The sequence below is a fragment of the Xiphophorus couchianus genome, chromosome 20 (assembly GCF_001444195.1).
Source record: "Xiphophorus couchianus chromosome 20, X_couchianus-1.0, whole genome shotgun sequence".
Taxonomy (NCBI): domain Eukaryota; kingdom Metazoa; phylum Chordata; class Actinopteri; order Cyprinodontiformes; family Poeciliidae; genus Xiphophorus; species Xiphophorus couchianus.
The window spans coordinates 18,291,312-18,312,064 of NC_040247.1; the positions used below are offsets into that span (position 1 = coordinate 18,291,312).

The 20,753-nt window shown below is 37.5% G+C and overlaps 1 protein-coding gene and 1 long non-coding RNA gene across 2 annotated transcripts; one reads left to right on the plus strand and one right to left on the minus strand.

Annotated features, from left to right (window-relative positions):
• The first annotated feature begins 275 nt into the window (after positions 1 to 275).
• Positions 276 to 10,013, plus strand: c1galt1lb (core 1 synthase, glycoprotein-N-acetylgalactosamine 3-beta-galactosyltransferase 1, like b). Its single transcript, XM_028002101.1, has 4 exons — positions 276 to 831; positions 940 to 1,202; positions 4,772 to 5,436; positions 7,601 to 10,013. The coding sequence occupies exons 2-4, from the start codon at positions 986 to 988 to the stop codon at positions 7,889 to 7,891; spliced, it is 1,173 nt and encodes a 390-aa protein (XP_027857902.1). The 5' UTR covers positions 276 to 831; positions 940 to 985; the 3' UTR covers positions 7,892 to 10,013.
• Positions 10,014 to 10,040: 27 nt separating this feature from the next.
• LOC114135135 (uncharacterized) lies at positions 10,041 to 14,568 on the minus strand. The gene is made up of 6 exons (XR_003593544.1): positions 13,808 to 14,568; positions 12,564 to 12,663; positions 12,392 to 12,485; positions 12,239 to 12,283; positions 10,935 to 11,010; positions 10,041 to 10,844 (listed from the first exon to the last, which is right to left on the minus strand). It is a non-coding gene; the product is annotated as an uncharacterized LOC114135135 (long non-coding RNA).
• Between the last annotated feature and the right edge of the window lie 6,185 nt (positions 14,569 to 20,753).

Sequence of the window (20,753 nt, forward strand, 5' to 3'; positions counted from 1 at the left end):
TAAACTTTCCCCCAAAAGAGGGCGTGAAAGTTGCGTAAGTACCCGGGTGTCCTTAATGCATCCGCGGTACTTTATGTGTAGCATATTTAACATAAAATAGCAAAGCAAAAAAAGTTGTATATTCTATTCTTTCAGTTCATTTGAAGACTTCTTTTGAGCCCATTTTATATTAGATAAAAGTATCAGGCCAGGGAGGAAAATAAAACTTTTTAACCATTTATTCTCAACAAGTCACGTATACTAGGGTAAAAGTCCGACCCTGCCCCCTGACTAATATGACCGGAAGTAACGGTTTTTACTGGACGGAAGACAGCAGTTAGTCACACAAGTTAGACCTTTTAATCCTCCACCGACGTGGAGCTCGTTTAAACGTCTTGTCTGCAGGTTTTCTTGGGGATTTTACTTAAGTGAAAGTGAAACACCAGCCTCCTTCCTTCGTCGGCGGGGTCTCCGTTAGCTGCGCAGCTGCGACGCGACAGCTAAATAACTTAACAGCGAAGTTGACGCTAGCAAGCACCGTCGGTTGAATAACGGACTAGCCAGTTAGCTTTCGCCAACGGTTCCAACACAGAGCTGGAGTCAATGGTTAACCGGACACGAGTGTCATTGTTTGTTTTCTCTCACTTGGGAGTTTACTCGGACAAAAGGCTCTGGGGGTTTTGGTCGCTCCTTTCTCCGTGGCGCTGGGTGAGAACTTAGCTCGGTTTTTATTATGGCTAGCTGTTGTTGTTCGTTGTTTCGCTTCCCCGAGCCGAAGCGCTACGATCGCTGAGAGGAAGTAGCCCGTTGGATATTTCGGCTGCGATGTTTTATATTCCGCCGTTGCTGCTGGTGAGTTAACCACACCTCGTACACAGGGAGTGACACATGTACAGCCACGGATGCATCAACAACTCTCCAACATAGCATTATATTCACTCCAGTTCTTCCCTCCTTTAGGTTGAGCTGCTGCCACAGTGATTAACTGCAGGACACCTGGTCCAGCATGAAGGCCCTGGGTTCCAGATTCTCCTTTTATGCGGGTTTTGTGGTGGGGACCTTCACATTGTACGTGTTCCTGCGGCAGGTTTGGTTTGAGAGGTCTGAGCAGGCCGAAGGCTATGGGAAACTTGGTGTCCAGCAGCAACAGTTGGACGAAGACCAGGGGATATGGAAGAAAGAGAGGTCCGCTCTGTTTAACTTGGATCACCCTCATCATATAGGTATGTTCGTCTTCCAGGAGCAATAAAGGAGCAACTTTTATTTTACAGAAGTAAGAATTCAGATCAGTTGAGCCTTAATGAGAGGGTTTAACTTGAACACACCTTAATGATTGACTAGACAAAATGAAAGGAAGTTTTTTTTTTTTTTATACCTAATGTTATCTACCTAAGCATCTCAGATGTTTAAGTAATTTTATTATTGAGCAATTATTTCTTCCGTTTCTTGAGTATTGGTGTAAAGATCACCTTTTAATATGTTGTATAAGCCTTACATAACCCTTTAAGACACTGGGTGTAATATGAAGGGCTTCATTAAACGTGAGTTTTGCATTAATCTACTTCCTGCTTATTCTGAGGCGGAAGAATGTAAAAGACAGGCAGCATTTATGTGTCACTGTCTGGAATGTGCTTTCACTGGATGAAGCTAAATGCATACAAGAGCTTGTTTTATTTCCTAAGATCATTTTCTAAATAGGTGTGTAGATTCTTACAGTATAGCCTTGGATAAAAAAAGGTTACACACAAATAAAAATACAATGGATAACACAGTCTTATTGCTTTAAGTGACAGTGAAAAATCTCAAATTATTCCTGCATTTAAAATATGATCAAACATTGATTATGAAAATTATTGTAATTAGTTAATTTGATTTTAAAACAGCTGTATTTAATAGTTTTTAGGTGCTTATTGTAGGGGAATTTACCCTTTTCTACCACTCTGCTTTATGTAGACTAGAGGAACAAGCCTAGCAAGACTTTATAAAGAGGACAAAACAATCCTCTTTGTTTTCTATCTTCTGTATGATAGAAGATTTTAGTGTTTTTGTTTTAACTTTTAAAACACTTACTATATTTTTATATGTTAATTTACCCATGCTTATCTCAATTTGCCTAAAATTTTATCACAAACTGTTACAGCAAAATACCAGGATGTTAATTCACATGTGACTGCTGAAACTCTCAGTGGGTGTCAGGTTTAGAGAACATGCTGAATGTATAAAGGGGCTTTATAAGTCTGAAATGTGACACTAAAAATAACCTTGCTCTTTGTGTAGTTGCAGCAGTGTGTGTGATTGAGATGCCATTCACTAATTCTTAGATTTCTACTTTAGACTGCAGACCGGTTTGCAAGTAATGTGCCTTGAATTTTTGTCAAGTCAGGTATGGTTAGAAACATTCCTAATTGGTAGAGATTTTTGGTTTGTCTTAAAGACTTGTAGGATTTTTATAGAAATCTCTTATTGCTGTAGCTACATTTGGGGTTTTTGTAGGAGTGAAACAAATGCTACAGTTTATCTATTGCTTGAAGTGACAACAAGACCTGCCGGCTTTCAGTTCAACACTGTTGAACCTGCTTCAAAGCAGGAAGAGATTTTAATAAAATAAAGACATTGTCTCAGCTACAAGCTAATGGGACTTTCGGCAATTCGTCCTTTTATTACATTAAAAAAGAGAGGAGCATTGTTTGTACAGTAGCATGACTAAAATGTTGCATTTTTTGCCATCGTACATGATGTACATCAAGCAGTTTTCTTTTTCAACAGACATTTCGATATAATTGAGCAGAGAAAAGCAGGTATATTAGGAGGAGAGCATTCCATTTAGATGAGTCTCAGGTTTTCCACCTGTACAAAACAATGTGCAAAGATGCAGAAGTACAATGTAAATTTGATAACATACCTACTCATCAAAGTCAAAATGACTGCCATTAAATAAGCTAGGCTGCCAGAATTTTTTTTCTTTCAAATCTTTATGAAAGGCGTGGACATAATAAACTCTCAGTCAGCTATATTTAATAGTTTGTTGTCATTTGTCAAATAAACTGAATAAACAGCTGTCTGGAACAGTTGGGGAAAAGGCTTTATTTAATTTTATTTAATGAAGGATTTGGTTGGTGAGAACATAAGGAACACACCTGATCCCAATAACACAATAGACCACAGCAATAATTTTGTGAAAATGTGTGCTGTTGATGCTTTGATTATTGGTTTTTTTGTAGGAGTGAAACAAATGCTACAGTGAAAGTGACCTCAGTTTTCACATCTTCCCACAACTTCTCCACAGGACTGAGATCTGGACTCTATGATGGCCACACCAAGACATTGACTTTGTTGTCCTTAAGACACTTTGTTACCAATAAGGCTGTATGTTTAGAGTTATTGTCCATTTGAAAGCCCAGTGTCTGCCCTGACTGATATCTTTTAGATGTTGCTTCAATATTTCTACATAAGTGACTGGCCACAGCCAAAGTATGGACTAGTATACTTGGGGGTGTTTTGAGTTATTTACAGATTCTAAACATTTATACTTTAAGCTTTCCAATGATATCAGACACATGGAAATCAAAAAGAAATTACGAAGATTTGACAATTTGAATGTTGGCATATCCCATTGCATTTTTTTCAGACAACGGCTTTCAGAGTTTCTCCACAAACCAGTTTAGCAACGTGGCACTGTTAACAAGGCTGTTCATTTCCATTATTGTGCATTAATCTCACCCCCAACAGTGGCTGTCAACATGTAGGCATCGCTTGAGATCTTCAGACTAAAGCTCTGATGAGCCAGCTTTTGTCTTTGGCTTAACAGACAGGTTTTTCGTTCTGTCTCTTTTTACAACAAGGCTTTGACCTTCTGTCTTGTGAGCCTTTGTCACTGAGCTGTCTGTGAGCTGTGGGTTGGGGGAGAGAAATGGAGGCTACAACTTGATTTTGGTGACACTGTAAGCATTATTTTCATTGAGAAGTATCATTTTAATTGACTTTGGCAAAAGGTTTGCCACACCATCATCCTCTTCTGTGCAGTGGCTTCTCAGCTGACATTGAATATTCAGAAAACCTCCCCAGTACGTCATCAGAAATGTTCACTGAACGTTTGCAGACAACATATATACCTGTATTAATGACACTAAAGACTAGCAAGGCAAAAGTAATGATAAAAATCACTTTATTTCTACTGTACATGTATGTACATAAGAGGCATTATTGGTAAAACTTTCATTAGAAAAATTTAAATAATAAAGAGTGTCAATATAATTATTTTGGAATAAAACATTAACAATGAAAATAAGGCAAATCCCAGATTTGACATTTTCAAATTAAAAAATACTTTGATTTTAAGGAAAAATTAAGTAAAATAAAACAATTTAAAATGATGACAGACAAAAATCATAAAGTTTTTTGTAAAGACTCAAACAAATAATTTTTTTTCAATATAAAACTTGTCAAATTAATACAATATATGTACTTTAGAACAAGGTAAAATACTTCCATTGTCAATGGCCAGTGTTTACTGTGTATAACACTGTTGATTATTAGCTTTTACTATCCTGTAAAAATAAATCTTTACACATACCAAGCTCCTCAGCAGACTTTATGTCCAATTGCAACAATGAGTTGGGAGTAATTTCACATGCAAGTATCTCTGTGCCCAAGGCGTCAACCCAGCAACATGATGACATGGTTGGTCTCCAGTGTATGTCTTGATGAAATCCAGAACTCTGTTGATTTGTTCACAAGAGGAAATGGACATTACACATAAAAGAACATTAATGTGTTTTTGTCTCCTTGCCAGGTGAGGATAGCCGCATGGCTGACGAATTGTACAACAAGGTGCGAATCCTTTGCTGGGTGATGACTGGTCCCAAAAACTTGGAGACAAAGACTCGGCATGTCAAGTACACATGGAGCCGCCATTGCAACGTAGTCGTTTTCATGAGCTCTGTGGATGACCCCGACTTCCCCACGGTGGGACTTGGCACTAAGGAGGGGCGCGATCAGCTGTACTGGAAAACGATCAGGGCCTTCCATTACGCCTACGAGCATTACGCCAACGAGGCAGACTGGTTCCTCAAGGCAGATGACGACACCTACGTGATAGTGGACAATCTGCGATGGATCCTTGCCAATCACACGCCGGACGAGCCAATTTACTTTGGCCGAAGATTCAAGCCCTACACCAAGCAGGGGTACATGAGCGGCGGCGCGGGATACGTACTGAGCAGAGAAGCCCTGCGGAGATTCGTAGAAGGTTTTAAAGACAAAGTGTGCACTCACACTTCGTCTGTAGAGGACCTGGCGATGGGGCAGTGTATGGAGAAGGTTGGGGTGCTGGCAGGAGACTCCCGAGACACTGCGCAGAGGGAGACGTTCCACCCCTTCGTCCCCGAGCAACACCTCACTGCCAAGTTCCCCAAGAGCTTCTGGTACTGGAGCTACTGCTACTACCCCATCTCAGAGGCAAGTGCTGTAAATCCCAGCATTGATCTAAGGTGTTATAAAGCATGCTTATGGGATAAAGGGATAAAGTGAGGTAGTCAGACATGCCAGTATCTACATTAGATTGTGGTTTTCACAATCCTGTCTTGAAGAACCATATACGGTTATAATCACAACCACAAAGCAAAAGCGCTGGGTGTTTTTCAGCTTATGTGCACTTTACTCATTTGTCTTTTTACCGTGGCAACTTTTGAACCGTTTTCCTGTCAGAAATTGCCATGGCAATGTGTCCAGATTGAGGTGGCGTGTATAGGCATACACTGTAGGGAGTGGAAAATTACTTCATACAGCCTCAATTGTATTGTAAGAGAGTTTGTACACACTGCTTCATATTTTATCATGTTACAATCACAAACATTCATGAGTTTTATTGGCATTTTATGTGATAACCCAACACAGAAGCGTAATGTTGTGAAGTAGAATAAAATCTTTATTTATTTTATCTCTAACAATAAGTATAATTTGCATTCATCCACCCCTCCTGACTACTTTATAGAATCATCTTTTTGCTGTAAATTTCAATGTTTTCCCTCTTTGTAGCTCCAAACACATTTCTGCCAATTATTCTTTTAAAAACCAGCTCAAGCGTCTTCATAAATAAAGATACAACTAAACGATTCCCTAGTCATTGTATGGACAGAAAATTGGTGCTATGGCCCTGGTCGTTTAGCATTGAGCTGGATACATCACGTAAATAGAATTCTTGCTACCCAGGTGATCTTCCCAGCGACCGCAGAACAGTTTTCTTCATGGGTCTCCCGTCCTATTTTTTTCTGTAGGCGCTCATGAGCGAGGAAACATTTACCTCAGCTTTAAGTTTAACAAAAAAAAAATTAAATCTCGTCTGAATGTCGTCTCTGATCTGGACTCGCGGTCAGCTGAACTACCGCTGCGGTAGGCGGGATTTCCTGGCTGGAGCGACGCCAGATGCGGAAATCCCCTTGTTCACAGCCTTGCCGACTTCTAATCGGTTAAATTGGAGAAATGTTGTTTACATTTACCATTAAAATCTTTGGCTGAAGAGGCGATTGTAATCCCGTTGTAGAGTAAGAATAGATTATGATGGGAATTTATTGATGCAGCATATTGAAATGACAGCCATCGAGAAAGTCTAGAGCTCCTCTGATCCAGAAATCTGATCTTTGTCCCGCCCCCGCAGCCAATGAACCAATCAACAGCTAACACCAAACAGGCCCGGTCTGGCTGGCCCGATTGGAACCGCAGCTCTCGGGGTTCCAGGGAGCGGGGTGGTACCGGGCTGGAAGTGCTAATGCAAAAACGATAGGCCCGGGTTCAAAGCCGGGCCGGCCCTGAAAAAGGGGCGTATGTGTCCTTTACATGACTTGTGAAACTTCTAATGGCTTCCAGTTTGTCGCTCTTTAATTTAATTTGACGAGAGTTCAACTATTACTTGTCTGGTCTACTTTAGTTGGTCCTTAATTTTGGGAGATCAGTGATTGGCCGGTTCTTACATGTGGAGCTGTTCTTATCCACCAATGTTTTCAACCTTGGCAAAGGTCTAAAAATCAACCACTGTGCTTTTCTTTTCTCCTGTGAGAGAGGTTTGACTGACAAAACGGCCGATCGGGTCATGTCTGGACATTTACAGTTACTCTCGCCATTGTTGCCAATTCAGCAACTTTCTTGATATATTAAGCAACATTTCAGGCAAAAAACTGGTATCGGTCAAAATCGGCATCGGTAAGTTAGGCTTTTTAAAAGATCAGTAATCGGCAATCAGTCAGAAAACTGCAATCGGTGCAGCCCTACTTTCCAGTCATGTACAACTTGTGTTGGTCTATCGCACATGACAAAAACTTGGAAAGTTTGAGGGGTTCTGACTCTATAACATGGTAGAAAACTTACATCAGGGGTGTCAAACTCCAGTCCTCAAGGGCCGGTGTCCTGCAACTTTTAGATGTGCCTCTGCTGCACCACACCTGAACAGAATAATTACGTAGGTCATTAAGGCTCTGGAGAACTGATCTACACAAGGAGGAGGTGATTAAGCCATTTCATTCCAGTGTTTTGTACCTGTGGCACATCTAAAAACTGCAGGACACCAGCCCTTGAGGACTGGAGTTTGACACCTGTGACTTACATGCTTTCTCTTTTTTTGTTGTAGGGTCCAAAGTGCTGTTCAGATGTGTCGGTGTCTTTTCATTATGTAGACGCCACCGGCATGTACATGTTGGAGTACTACGCCTATCACCTGCGTGCCTTTGGCTATAGATACCGCTACCAGCCGCCGACCCCAAAGGCTTACAGAGCTGAACTTCCAAATCCCTGGGATTCTGCCGAAAGAGTAAAAGAGCGGGCATCTGGGGTGAAGGAGTCCGGGGCTGGAGATGATTCAGCGCAGGAAGTAGGTCCTGCACCTGTGGCTGCTAAAGACCCCGCTGAAGCGCCGGTTTGATAATAACACAGATTTTAAGTAGGAGAAAATGGGCGTTTTTTGTGCTACCCATGCATTGTGATAATCTGGGATTGTAGTTCTTCACAAGCAGGAAATTGGCTCCACTTTGATCCGAAGTTTCTTCCACATACAAGTGCATTCCCTGAGGATTCTGGAGCTCAGCGACTGCTTTTAATGTCAGCTGTGACTGCAAGACTGTTCCTCGGGCTGAGACTTTTACCCTTTTATTTTTTTAAGTGGTTTTACAACTATGTTCTTGGACACCTGTGTTTGTCTATATTGATTTTTGAGAGGGTGATGCTGTTCCAACATTTTAAAGCATTTAAGCATTGTGTTTTATGTTTTAAGTCTGCAGTCACAACAAGTAAACTGTCATTTGGTTCTCCTTCACAACCGCAGAAGTTGTCTGACTTCATTCCACACAGAGAACTGTAAATCTGCAAGGGAGGGGACCTGGTTGTGCAAAGAACGCCGTGGTTTCATGTTCTGAGCCGTAAAACTTTCTCATCAGTTCAAAATATCCAGTTTCGCATTCGTGATCGTTTTTTGTTTTTTTTGCATGAGCTACCTCTCAAACTGTTGGCTGTGTTTCAGAGTCTTTCAGCTGGACACAAAGCGTAACGTTCCACTTGGGACTTTTTGTCAACGTCGTCACATTTTATTTGTAATGCTTCATGAAGAAAATCTTGCCTGTCCGGAACAGGCAGCCGAAGTGTAGTGAAGTTTTACACCTGCTAAAGCTTTCCATGTTCCTACAGTTTAAAATCCTCCTGAGGAGATGCCCAAGCTAGTCTGGTCTGAAATATTTATTTATAATGTTTCTATGTTCAAGCTCACCCAGACAGCCATGGCTGTCATAGACTATTCATTTGCTTTTTTGAATTTATGTAAAAAAGCTTCCTAATGAAGGTTCAGAAACTTTAAAAATTGCCGGTTTTTTGCCAACAATTAAAAAAAAAAGAAAAACACCAAATCCTTACATTTCAGACCAAGAGAGTTTTTGCAGTAATACACATAATAAAACATTTTGCTGCACCCAAATCAGTTTTTTGTTTAGTTTATTAAACTTGGCTAAATATATCAAACGTTTTCAAAGAATTTAAGACAAATCCTGTTTTTATATCTGAGAATAATTCTGTTCAACCGAGCCTAAAAGAATTTGAAAACCAGATGTCTAATCTATAGTGTTGAATAACACGGACTACTTTATTTACTTGATTTTAGTAGTACAGCCCTGCTCTAAAGTGATGCTACGTCTCAATCAGATTCAAGTCAGAACTTTGAATAAAACCAATATTAAATATATATATTTTTAATTTATAGAGCCATTCAAATATTTGCTTGAGCTTTAGGTCACATTCTGATGGCCAGACGTCTTGCACCAGAATAATTCTGGTAGAGCAAAAGTCATGGTTCCATTATTTACAATGTCCTGGTCAACTTTAGTTAAATGATTTAGTTTGATTATTGATTCAATTATCTTCTCACATTGAGACAGTCGACTATTAAAACTTATTTGATGATCTTAAATATGTCAGGAAACACAAAAAGTACCAACAACTTTTTCACAGCACTGTAAAGGGAACATGAACACAGATTTAGACACAACTTGATGATGAATTGTTTTACTTTGTTCCATAACATCTAATCTACAATATTCCCAATCCTGTGTAAATGAGCCAGACATGGTTATTATAATATTCCAGATCTATATAATCCAACCAAAGATTCCTGCACTGGAGAAAAGATTCCCCAGTGAAGGAAGACAAATACGGATTTGTCTTCTTTGTTAGTAGTTTTCTTTTCTTAATTCAGTTCATCCAGCAGTTTCACTCATGCGGCCGCGTTTCCTGGCGCAGCTGGAAAAACTAGATAGTTGAAGTAGTTGACTGAATAATCCTTTGTTCTCTTTGAAACAACACCTAGTCTGCTCTAAGCAAACGGTTGCAGAATATTTATCTGCGCTTTCTGAAACTGCCACTAGACACACACACACGTACATTTGGCAAGTTCCTGCATCCTTCTCCCCAAGCTGACGCATAAAGAATGTGCCTTGCGAACTGAGAATGTATGAGCCACGAGCTGCACACGCGACTTTGCACTGTGACGTTAAAATGGGGGGGGAAAAGCAGGATGAAGGATAATTTTATTCAAGCCTTTCATTGTGTGTTTACTTCTTTTTTTAGACACCGTTTTGCTTCTGTATGCTTTAGTTTATCTACAGTGTCTGATGAACTGAAAATTTTATGTTTGTGAAAAAGTGATGACCAAGAAGTGGCTGAAAAAAAACAAAAAAACATACTGCACTTTTGATTTTGATTTCAACAACTTTAAATTTGTTTTACATGGAAGCCTTTCAGACTCGGTGTTACAACTGATTATTTGTGTGTGAACAGCGTAGTTCCCTTTTTATCCGTTGTTTTTTAACAGGAGATGGTTGTAAGATTTCACACGTTTCATTGTCAGTCGAATTGGGATATTTTACGTTAAAGCCTCTTTTAAAGAAGATGCTTGGGCTCATGTTTAAGACTTGCTGCGTTGAATTTTTTATTAATGGGAAGAGTGAGACACCAGTTCCTTGACAATCTTGTCAATATTAGGGTTTTTCTCAAAGGGAAAAATGTGCAGTGCTGTATTGACACTTGACATGTATTTATGTTAGTTGTTGGAATTGAAGTGTGCAGATTTGTGAGAGCACAGAAAATGTGTGATTGTTTTTTTTGTGAAAGGTACTTTAATCACTATAAATAAATATTTTACTGTACTGTTTTGTGATACATTTTTGCAACAGATGTCACAATTGTGATTTCAATATCTTAACCAGCGTGTTTATTCCTCTGGCTGCTAACAATGGATGACTTTGTTGAATAGGAGAGCTTTGATAAATTGCAGGTTTTATGGCAGCTGGTCACACACGGATGTTTGACATCTGCATTACAGAGAGCGTTGTCTTCTGTGGAAAAGCAAATATGGTTCAAATATGGTACAATAGCCTAGTATCACATTTATTTGTCTTTAGGGCAGATTGAAGTCTGTTTCTGACCTTTGCTTTACACAGTTGGAGAATTTAAACCCCGTCATCTGCAGAAATGTTTGCACTGATCCACAACCCGCTCCTGCTGCACACAAAGATTAAATTACTAGTTAACAAATTAGGCTAAACATGATCCTATATCACAAAATGTAGAGTTACTGTCAAATGTGTAATACTCTTTGAACCTTTAACACCCATTGAGAACATTATATGCAATCTAGTGCCTTGACAAGTCACCCTAATTAGTATAAGGAATCCATTTGTTTTTGATTAAATATTAAAACCCAGCTTTTCTGTGAAGGCCTCAAGACATTTGAAGCCCAAAGAACGCAGCAGAAAACTCAGGAAGAGATTTATTGAGAAGTTTAAAGCAGGTTACATCTGCACAACATATTAAATCTCAATTGTCTTTGCTATAATGCACTGTTGGGTAGGTTACTAAGTGTCACACTCTGTATATTGTTTATTTATAAAGTCTATTTTTGGGATTCTAGCTGCTAAAGCTACAGTATATAACTTTAAAAAAATATTTTTTACATATTTGTTAAAACTGCCACCATGTTTTCCATCACCTCCCTGAATTATCTGAAGAAATGCACCACTCCCAGTTAAAAACAACCAATCAGAGTCAGGGGGAGGGTCTTAGTGCTGTCAATCAACCCCAATTGGAAAGTATGCAAATTTGTAAAATATGTAAAAATATCTCTCTTGTGTTGCATGCTTTAAAATGCAGTGAGGTTTTGTGGTTGTGATGTGAAAAAGTTTTGAGCAGAATAAATAACGATATAGGAATGTTAAACATGTTTTAGAAATAATTCAACCACAGGGGAGATCAGACAAGAATCAACATGACAGGCTGACAGTTCAAGGGTTGTTTTCCTCCTCAATAGTTTCATGAAAAGCCTAAAAAACATCTGGAGTCTGTGTACTAGTTTTACACAATCTTACAAATATATAATAACTCTAGTTGAGGTTCAAAACTCATTTATAAATTCCTGAAGCTCGTTGGCACAAAAACGGCTGTTTTTATTTTTCCTTTACACCCTTACCAATAAATCTGAAATCACAAGCTCAAAATTTTAATTCAAATCCCAAGTATCTTGATTTAATGATGTGAAAAACAGTTTTAAATTGCAAAAGTTTTGGCTGATAAAGAATTTAAAATGTATGTGCCATTATCAATATCAGCAAAGCAAAACATTTACTATCAAGTTCATATAGGAAACTGTAGGTTTGTTGAGCAGACCAAAGCAAAAGAGTTGGTTTTTAAACCGCCCTGAATAAACGACTTTAGACGTTGCAGAGTCACTCACCTGTTTTTTGTTTTAGCGGGTCAGCAAGGATGTCATCGGCATAATCTGTGCAAGACAGAAAATTTAATTTATTTTTTAAACCCCAACTTAAACACTGCCTTACAAGAAAACGGAAATGTTTTGAGATTAATGATAAAGACAAGAAATGCTTACTCAATGTTGAAGCAGCATGTCTCTTTCCCAAAAGACCCACAAAGTTGTCGTAGTCAGTGGGATAAAATCTCTTGAGTAGTTTGTTTTCACTTCTCTGAAAGCGAAGAGGAAAAGTGCTGAGTGAGGTAAAACATTTTGAGGGAACAGCTTAGGAAGGAAATAATACATTTACCTCTCTGGGTGGTTTATATGTGTCTCCTGTACTCAAACACGTCACAGGAAATATAAGAAAGACCAACACAACCAGGGAAGCAAGATTTACCTCCATTTCTCTGAAAATAAATCATACAATTTTAAATGGTAGCAAACAATCAAGGGATTTATCATAATTGCTTTAATTTTAAAACAAACTATATATTTAAAATATTTATATATTTGCCAATCAAGAATGAGAATATTATTACATTTGACTTGGTGTTTCAGGAAAGATGCATTAAAATTTTTTAAATTGTTTAAAATTTAAATAAAATATCTAAAGGAATTGTTCAGTTTACTTCTAAAAATACAAAAATAATCTTGATTGTTATGTTAATAGCTACAACCTGATGATATAAGTTTAATATTTGTGTTTGAGCTCAAAGGAGATAACGCTAATGCTAACCCATTTCCTATATTTTTAATGGCTCTAGGTTCTAGATTCAAGAACTTAGCCCAAAAAATCTGGTTCTGGTTCAGTTTTTCCCAGGAGTAACATGAGTATTTAAAATAAACCCCTTTCACAGAAACCATCATGAGAATATTGAACTACTTTGGAAAACATAAAAGCTGTTGAATTAATATTTTATGTATGAGGACATCAATTATTTGTCTGAAAGATAAATTTTATGGTTGGAGAAAGTAAAAACAAGTAAAGTGCCTGCTTGGATATTTAATTTCTAACCAATAAGCAGTCTGGCTTTGTAACATGAAATAATTCATATGGTTGAGATGGGCATGTAATTAATTGATTGATTTATATCTTAGGTTTTCCACAGAAACTATTATTAAAGATTTTCTCTAATATCTGAAACATGACAAAACCCTATGGTTGAACCTTCAAAAAAAAAAACTCATTTAAAAATCTATTTTAAATTATAAAATGCATCTTAAGAGTTTGATCAATTATTCAGCTTTCAGTCATTCATTATTTGTTATCTTTTCTGTAAATGACTCCCACAAGAATGACAACGAGAGCTACAGAGCACACAGTATATGACTTTTGTTTGAGACACAAAATAATCACAATTAAAATACCAAACTATTCTAATATGTACAAGAACTTGTTATATTATTATAAAAATATTACACTAGTTGTGTGATTCATTGAAGCAATAAACCAAAACAGCTACAGGATTTTTCTCTCTCCATATTATGAAAATGTGGAAAATGTGTTGATATTGTTCTAAAATAATAGAATAAAAAATATATAATGTTTACCTTGTTGGAGTTCTCCAGCATAAACCGATCAGCTTTGCTTCTCTTGAGTTCAAGCTAAGCGACTCTTTGGGTTGAGGATCTCAGTTAATATAGTTCTTCTGAGCTCACAAGTAATCCGATTAACACTCCACCCCCTCCCAAAGAAATGCTGCGCTTCTCTGTCATCAGACATGTTTAATTAAATAACTTACTTCATGCGACATTTTGATGGAGTATTATTATCTTTCAAAATGTGTGTCAGTCATTAGTACTTATTTGAATTATATGAAATACATTGAAATTATACACTGATTATTATCGATCATCTCTGTGAACCCATTACTGGCGACCTCGTGAGGATGTCTATTAAGTTAATATGAAAACAGGGAACCGCCCAAACAAAGCTGCCACTGCACCAACATCAGCAGGTCAGGCAAAGATCACAACAATGATAGGTCACTGTGTTATTTTCTCATTTGTCTTTCGGGGTATTTGTTTGAAAAATATTCAAACTTCCTCGTTGTTTCACATTTTTATGAGAAATTATTGTAGTTGTATTGTGATTTGTTTAACCAACAACTTGAGGTTTACAGTAATTCATTGCTTAGAAGAGGCCATAAATTCACCAAATGTTATTTCATTATCTTATTAAGTGGTTTTAAGCAGCATGTTCACAGTTGCCTTTAAGATGTTATTTCTGGTCTAACAACCCAGAACATGAAATGTTTTTGTCTAAACTTACCCAGTACATAGCTGAAATATTTCAAAAATGTAGTGTTGTATTATTGTGAGGGAGAAATAAAAATATATATGGTTTTCATATATATTTTATGTTCCACCTCCGTTTGAGGAAAGCACTTTGAAATGTTTGCTTTGATACGTCAACCTGCTTTTTGTATTTTAAAACCAATTCTGACACGGATTTCTGAATTTCAGTAATCTCACCAGATAGTGTCAAGCTGAATTTAAGTTTGCATTTGTCCACACAGACAAACCAAATACATTTAAGAGAAAGTTTTAGGGTTATTCATACCAGAATCACCCCAGAACCCTGATAATGTCTGCAAAAGATTTATTCAATGTACAACTTGTAAAGGAACATTTATCCAAATAACAGTGAGGCTGTATGTATATACCTTTCCCATTGTTTATTATTCTGACCATTTGTGGATCAGAGAAAACCCACACTGCAGTATGACGTTATGTGGAGCAGCTATTTAAACTACAGTCAGGATTTTTTCCTTTATTGCAACTGTAAAGTATATTAAATGATTAAATAATAGTGGGTGTTGGTTACAGGAAATGGAGCTTGTAATGTGGTTGACTGCAGCTGACTGTACGCCCTGCAGGCGGATGTTTGCTCTTCAGTCTACGCTCTCATTGACTGGTGCGTAAGAGTCCAAATAACTCCCACGCCCTCTGTCCTAATGAAAGGACAAGTGGACACACTTGTCCTTTATAGTTTTCTATAAACAAAAACTGAAAACTTTGATTAATCCTCCCTGACAGTGGTTTATCAGTTTTGAATCATTCTGAATCACAAACAAACATGAATTGCTGCAGCAATATTTCACTTGTTTTAATTTGGTTTGATTCCTGACGATGAACATAATCTAGACATCAATCCTTGGTGACATGAAAGTTTAAGCTTGAAAAACATAAAATAAATCTGGTGACGGCAACTTTTACTGTAATATGGAATTAAAATGACCATAAATTCACTCATTTATTTACTGTGGAAAACACACTCTAAAATGCAATACCTATTCTTACTTAAATTAGGTTTGTATGCTTTACTTAAGTCTCACTAAAATGTTAATTCAACTCAAGTAATGTGAGTAATGTACATGTTTGGCCTGAGAAAGGTACAAGACTAAGTTATTTTGAGTAAACTGGATTTGAATATTTTTGTTACTGGAGTGAATGCTTCGGACCAGCAGTGCGCATGCGCAGCAAAGTGCGGGAAGCTTCCTGATCGTTCCTGATCAGGAAACGTTTTAACGGTTTTGTTTCTGTGCGCCGGTACCCGTCTGCTTCTGAGAGAGCAATTAGAAAAAATACACACAGCGTGAGGCAAATAAAGCTGCAGACACTGAAGAACTCTTGTCTGTTTCAAGAGTGCAACATTTAGTAGCAGTGTTAAAATGCTGCTAATGAATTAAAGAGAAATATTTCTCTATTGCGTCTCAAGATAACTTGTCCGGTATTCCTCAGAAGTCCATGGTGAGACTATTGAATGTTTAATGGATGAGGACACTGCAACCTAGACTGTATGTCTAAAAGAGGATTTTAATCTTTAGAGAAAGTAAAAAGAAAATACAGGACAAATAAAAACAACACACATACAATAGCTGCTTAATGTTACTCTCCTAACATTAAGCAGTAGTTCATTGTAAGCATCTGTGTTAACACTGCCATGGATATACAAAATCATTCTCCCAATATAAGACGAAACATTTGTCTTGTGATCAAACCAACTTGATAGAGACATTTACTGCAGTTTGCGATCAGTATTTGTTTTACATTAAATCAATGTTTTGCTAGTTTCTCTCAACATGTGACTGCAGTCACATTATTGTTGTTATTTTGCTATTTAAAACTGTAATTTATTCTGCACATTTTACTAGGGGACTAATTGTTATAAACATAAAGTTTTTGAGTTTTACCTAATGTTTCAAATGTAAGACATGGCTAGGGCAAACAGTGTTGACCTGCATTCAGGGAAGCTCCTAAAATCTCCAACAGCCTCAAGATGATAAGTAGAAAACAAAACATTTTCAGGACATTCAAGAGTTTGAAGGAATTCAGATAGGATCCTGGCTGCTATTTGTTTATGTCCACAGCATGCCAACCCAGCCTAGAACTTAAATGTTTTCCTTTGTATGTAAAAAGAATACTTAACGTTCTAATTACAGTGCTTTTAATCAAGTACAACGGTGCTCATAAAGTGCTGGACAAATTACTAGCAGTAAAAGTTGCCAGGAAGGAAGATCTTTCAGTGACACCCATGTCTTGAGTTTAACATGGGTTCTTGTTACACTTGAACAAGAGGGTAACAAGGAGCTTCTTGTTACTTTTAAAGACAAAGAGGCTTTTAAGATTATTTAACAGTTCTCCCATCAGTTCTCTGAGGAATCCCAGTTAACTAAATTTAGTAGCTCCATTTCAAGAACCAATCAAACCTGGCATAGATGTTTGTGCTCAGGTGGTTTTGACATGCAACAGGTTCACAGTCTCATTGCGTCTGGCTATTTGGATAAGCCTCAACCCCTGATTGGCCTCTGGAGAGGAGGGTCGTGTGAACAGCAGTCACCTTTCCTCTGGTTTCTGATTGGACTACTGAGGTTGTTTCTCCTCTACTAACAGGTGTCAACTCACAGCTCCTTACAGAAATAATTGCGTAAGCAGCCCCTCTAATTAACTTATATTTTTTATATATTACCTTTGTTTCTGCTTTTAAATAAAAAAAGGATTTGCTCTGTTGTGTGTTATTCCAAAGTGATCACTAAATGAAGTGCATGAAAATCATTATTTGGATAAATCTGCTTGCTAATTGAAGTGAAATGCACCTATTTCCTTAAGGGCTGGAAGAAGGTCACAAAGGGTCAATGTAATCATGTTCATTGTCACAATTTTATCTGTATTTACCTGTAATCTTTTGACATTTTCTTCAGGGAGACAAGTAAAGTGTTTTCAGTGAGTAACTACCATTTAAACAGAGAGCTAAAACCAAGAATTAGACTTTATAAAAACATTTTTGAGAAAATACTCTCTCTTTTAAATGTGTTTTCATGCCTTAGACCCATTTGTGACAGCATCTATTATCATAGTTATAACTGGCTCTTGTTTAGAAACAGATCGATCACTGCGGGACAAATCAGACCAGGATTTCACAGAAAACAATCTCAAGGTTTTTTTTGGAGACACATCGCCCCCTAGTGCTGATAATCGAAATAGCTGCTAAACCAGAAATAAATTAGCAAAATTAAAACAAAGCAAATAAACAGAGTAAACAGGTAAAGATACTTAAGATAAATGGAGACATAAATGCACAGGAACAGCTCTGATTCATGTGAAATCAAACTTGAACCCAGAAGCTGCATCTGTTTTTTTTTTCTAAACAAGAGGGATTTATGTAATTTAATATCTTCTGCAAAAGCATAAATTAATAACTTGACAAAATAATTTTTTTTAGAGCCTGAAAAAGTTATTCAGTATGTGGGTAGAATCAGCTCTCGCTTAAATTAAGCCACCTCTCAAAAATAAGAAACAGTTTTAGAAAACTGTGAAAAAGTAAATCTGTATTTTTGTGCCTGAAAATCCCTGAGTAAAAGGAAGCTTACAAAGACGAAGGAGGAGAACGACTGAATGTTTTCTATCTAAACAAAGCTGAGGTGGTGTAAAGCAGTAGTTGGTCACAAAGCAAAAGATACAAATAAATAAAACCTTAAAATAGTTTCTGAGAATTAGAGTTGGAGTCCATATGAATTTGATATCATCACAACAAGACTGACATTTTCCAAAATATAGATATTCTTCATTATATTTAGCACAAATCCTATGAAGTCAGTTTATCTCACCGGGAAAATCTGGGTGTTACTTGTAATGTAATTACCAATATTGTGCACAAATGGCATTGTTTATTTTTGCCACACATTTTTACCACTGATAAGTTCTGGGAAAAGTGTTCAAGCTAAATTTATCTTTAGCATCTTTAAAATTGAAAGTAATTTGGAAAAAGTTAACTTTTTGCACTGAAACCATGTCATGTCCTAAATTAATTATGGATGATAAAATCACTGCTGAAAACATAGGAGAAGATTTAGACTTTTTCTGGAGGTAGGGTGTTGAAGTAGACAAACTTTGCTCTCTGCTTTTTATTTCACCACAGGCTTTTCTTATGATTCTGGTCTGGGGAGCGAGATGGTCCAGTAAGAAGGGTTGATTATGTGTCTCTCATGAACTATTAAAAGTACCTGGAAGCATTTCATGGGGGCGCTGCAAAAGAATAAGGCGCAGAGGATGTTTTTAATTTGGTCTTTACAACCTAAGCAAGAGAAAAGCCTGCATTCTTGGCACAAAGTTGAGCTTGTTCCCCACGAGGCTGCAGTCAACCAAGGCTGCTCTAGTCAGGTTTTTGGAGTTCATGGAAGGATTTCAGGGTGTAGCTGTGAAGAAGATGGTGATGATGGCGTTCTGCTTGCTACTTCAGGCACAACATTCACTGCAGCGACCGAGATGAAAAGCAGCTAAAATCAAAGTCTGAGCTCAAAACAGAGAAATTGTAGTATTTCACTCATAACTGATGGTAGGATGAAGTAAAGTGTTTTACACACCATAAAAAACATAATACAGTAATAAGTTATGAAACAGCAATATTATCTACAAAATCATCAAGGAAATAAATACCAAATATATTGATCAGTGTTAAAATTATTATGAATCAAAGGCGAATCTAGGTTTTAGTCTTGATTTAAAAGAACTCAGTGTTTCAGCAGTTTTGCAGTTTTCTGGAAGTTTTTTCCAGAGTATAGGAGAATAGAAGATGAATGCTGCTTCTCCATGTTTGGTTCTGGTTCTGTGGAAGACCTGAAGGTCTGGAAGGTTGATACAACAGCAGCCGATCTTTAATATATTGTGGCGCAAGCATGAATGAGTTTCTCTAGATCAGTCCTCTAATCAGAGAAATATTCTGATAGAAGGCCAACTTTGCAACTGTCTTTATGTGGCTCTGAAGGTTCAGAGTCCAACACTACATCCAGATTTCAGGACTGATCTCTAATTTCAGGCCCGAATGTGACTAAAGTGGGATATAAATGGATGGATAGAGAAATGTAGGTGCAGCCCTCGTCTGTTATGTTGAAGAACAAACTGTGCTTAAGTGTGAGTTCCTAGATTTGGTCTGTCTACATTTTCACCCTCATCTATGGTCATGAGGGATAACCGAATGAGATCACACAAGCAGCTGCAGTGCAAGATGGACTAGAAATGAGAGACAAGTCAAGTAATCAAGTCATCTGAAGGGACCTCAGAGTAGAGCTGCCGCTCTGCCTCAAAAGAAAATCACTTGCTCTGGTTCAGGCATCTGATCTGGATGGAACCTCCCTTTGAATGTTTTCAATTTACTACATTTTTATTTAAAATCTTGCATCATTCTAAACATTGGGCATGTGGTGCCTTTCCATGGCCAGATTGACCTGAAGCTTATGTTCCAACTAAGCTCAATCTCATCTGATCAAAGCGCACTGTTCCAGTTAAAATCCCAGCAGAGCAAACACAACATGTTTGCTTTTGTGATGGAAGGACAGCAAACTCTGTTTCAAACATACAGACTGGGGATTTGGTGACCCTAAATTATGCTCTTTCATTGAACATGTAAGACTTTTTCCATCCTGCTTGCTTTGCCTGGTGGTAAAATAAATATTAATCCTCATCCAGGCCTTATTATTAAACCCAAAAGAAACGGAAATGCATGGATTACTTGTCAAGACTGTCTAGAAACTAGTCAACCTGAAAAAGTATAAATTACAGAAACTGTTTTTCTAGATTAAGTTTATATGAATTGTTTGAGGTTGTGGTACCAGTGGTTTTGTAAAATGGTTTACCAGTGAATAAAATATAATGCAATTGATTAATAACTAAGTAGATTTTTCTAAAATTTCTAAAAGGGCTTTTTCGACATTTAGACATTTAGAGTGGCAACAGATGCTACCACTGCAGACCCCAAGCGATTAAATCGAATGAAGGCAGAAATTAGATCCAAATAGATGCCACTATGTGAAGAAATCCCGTTTTTACTTTCAAAACAAGCTCACTTTCTTTATTCCTCTTGTTGGCAGTGAAAGAGAGAAATTCGCTCACGGTGTGAGGAGTGGGGCGGGGGGCATTTTCTTTCAACTATGTGGGTCATAAACAAAACCGAGCGGCTGCGTGAGAGTGAGCAGAAGAACTGTGGGGGATGAGTGGA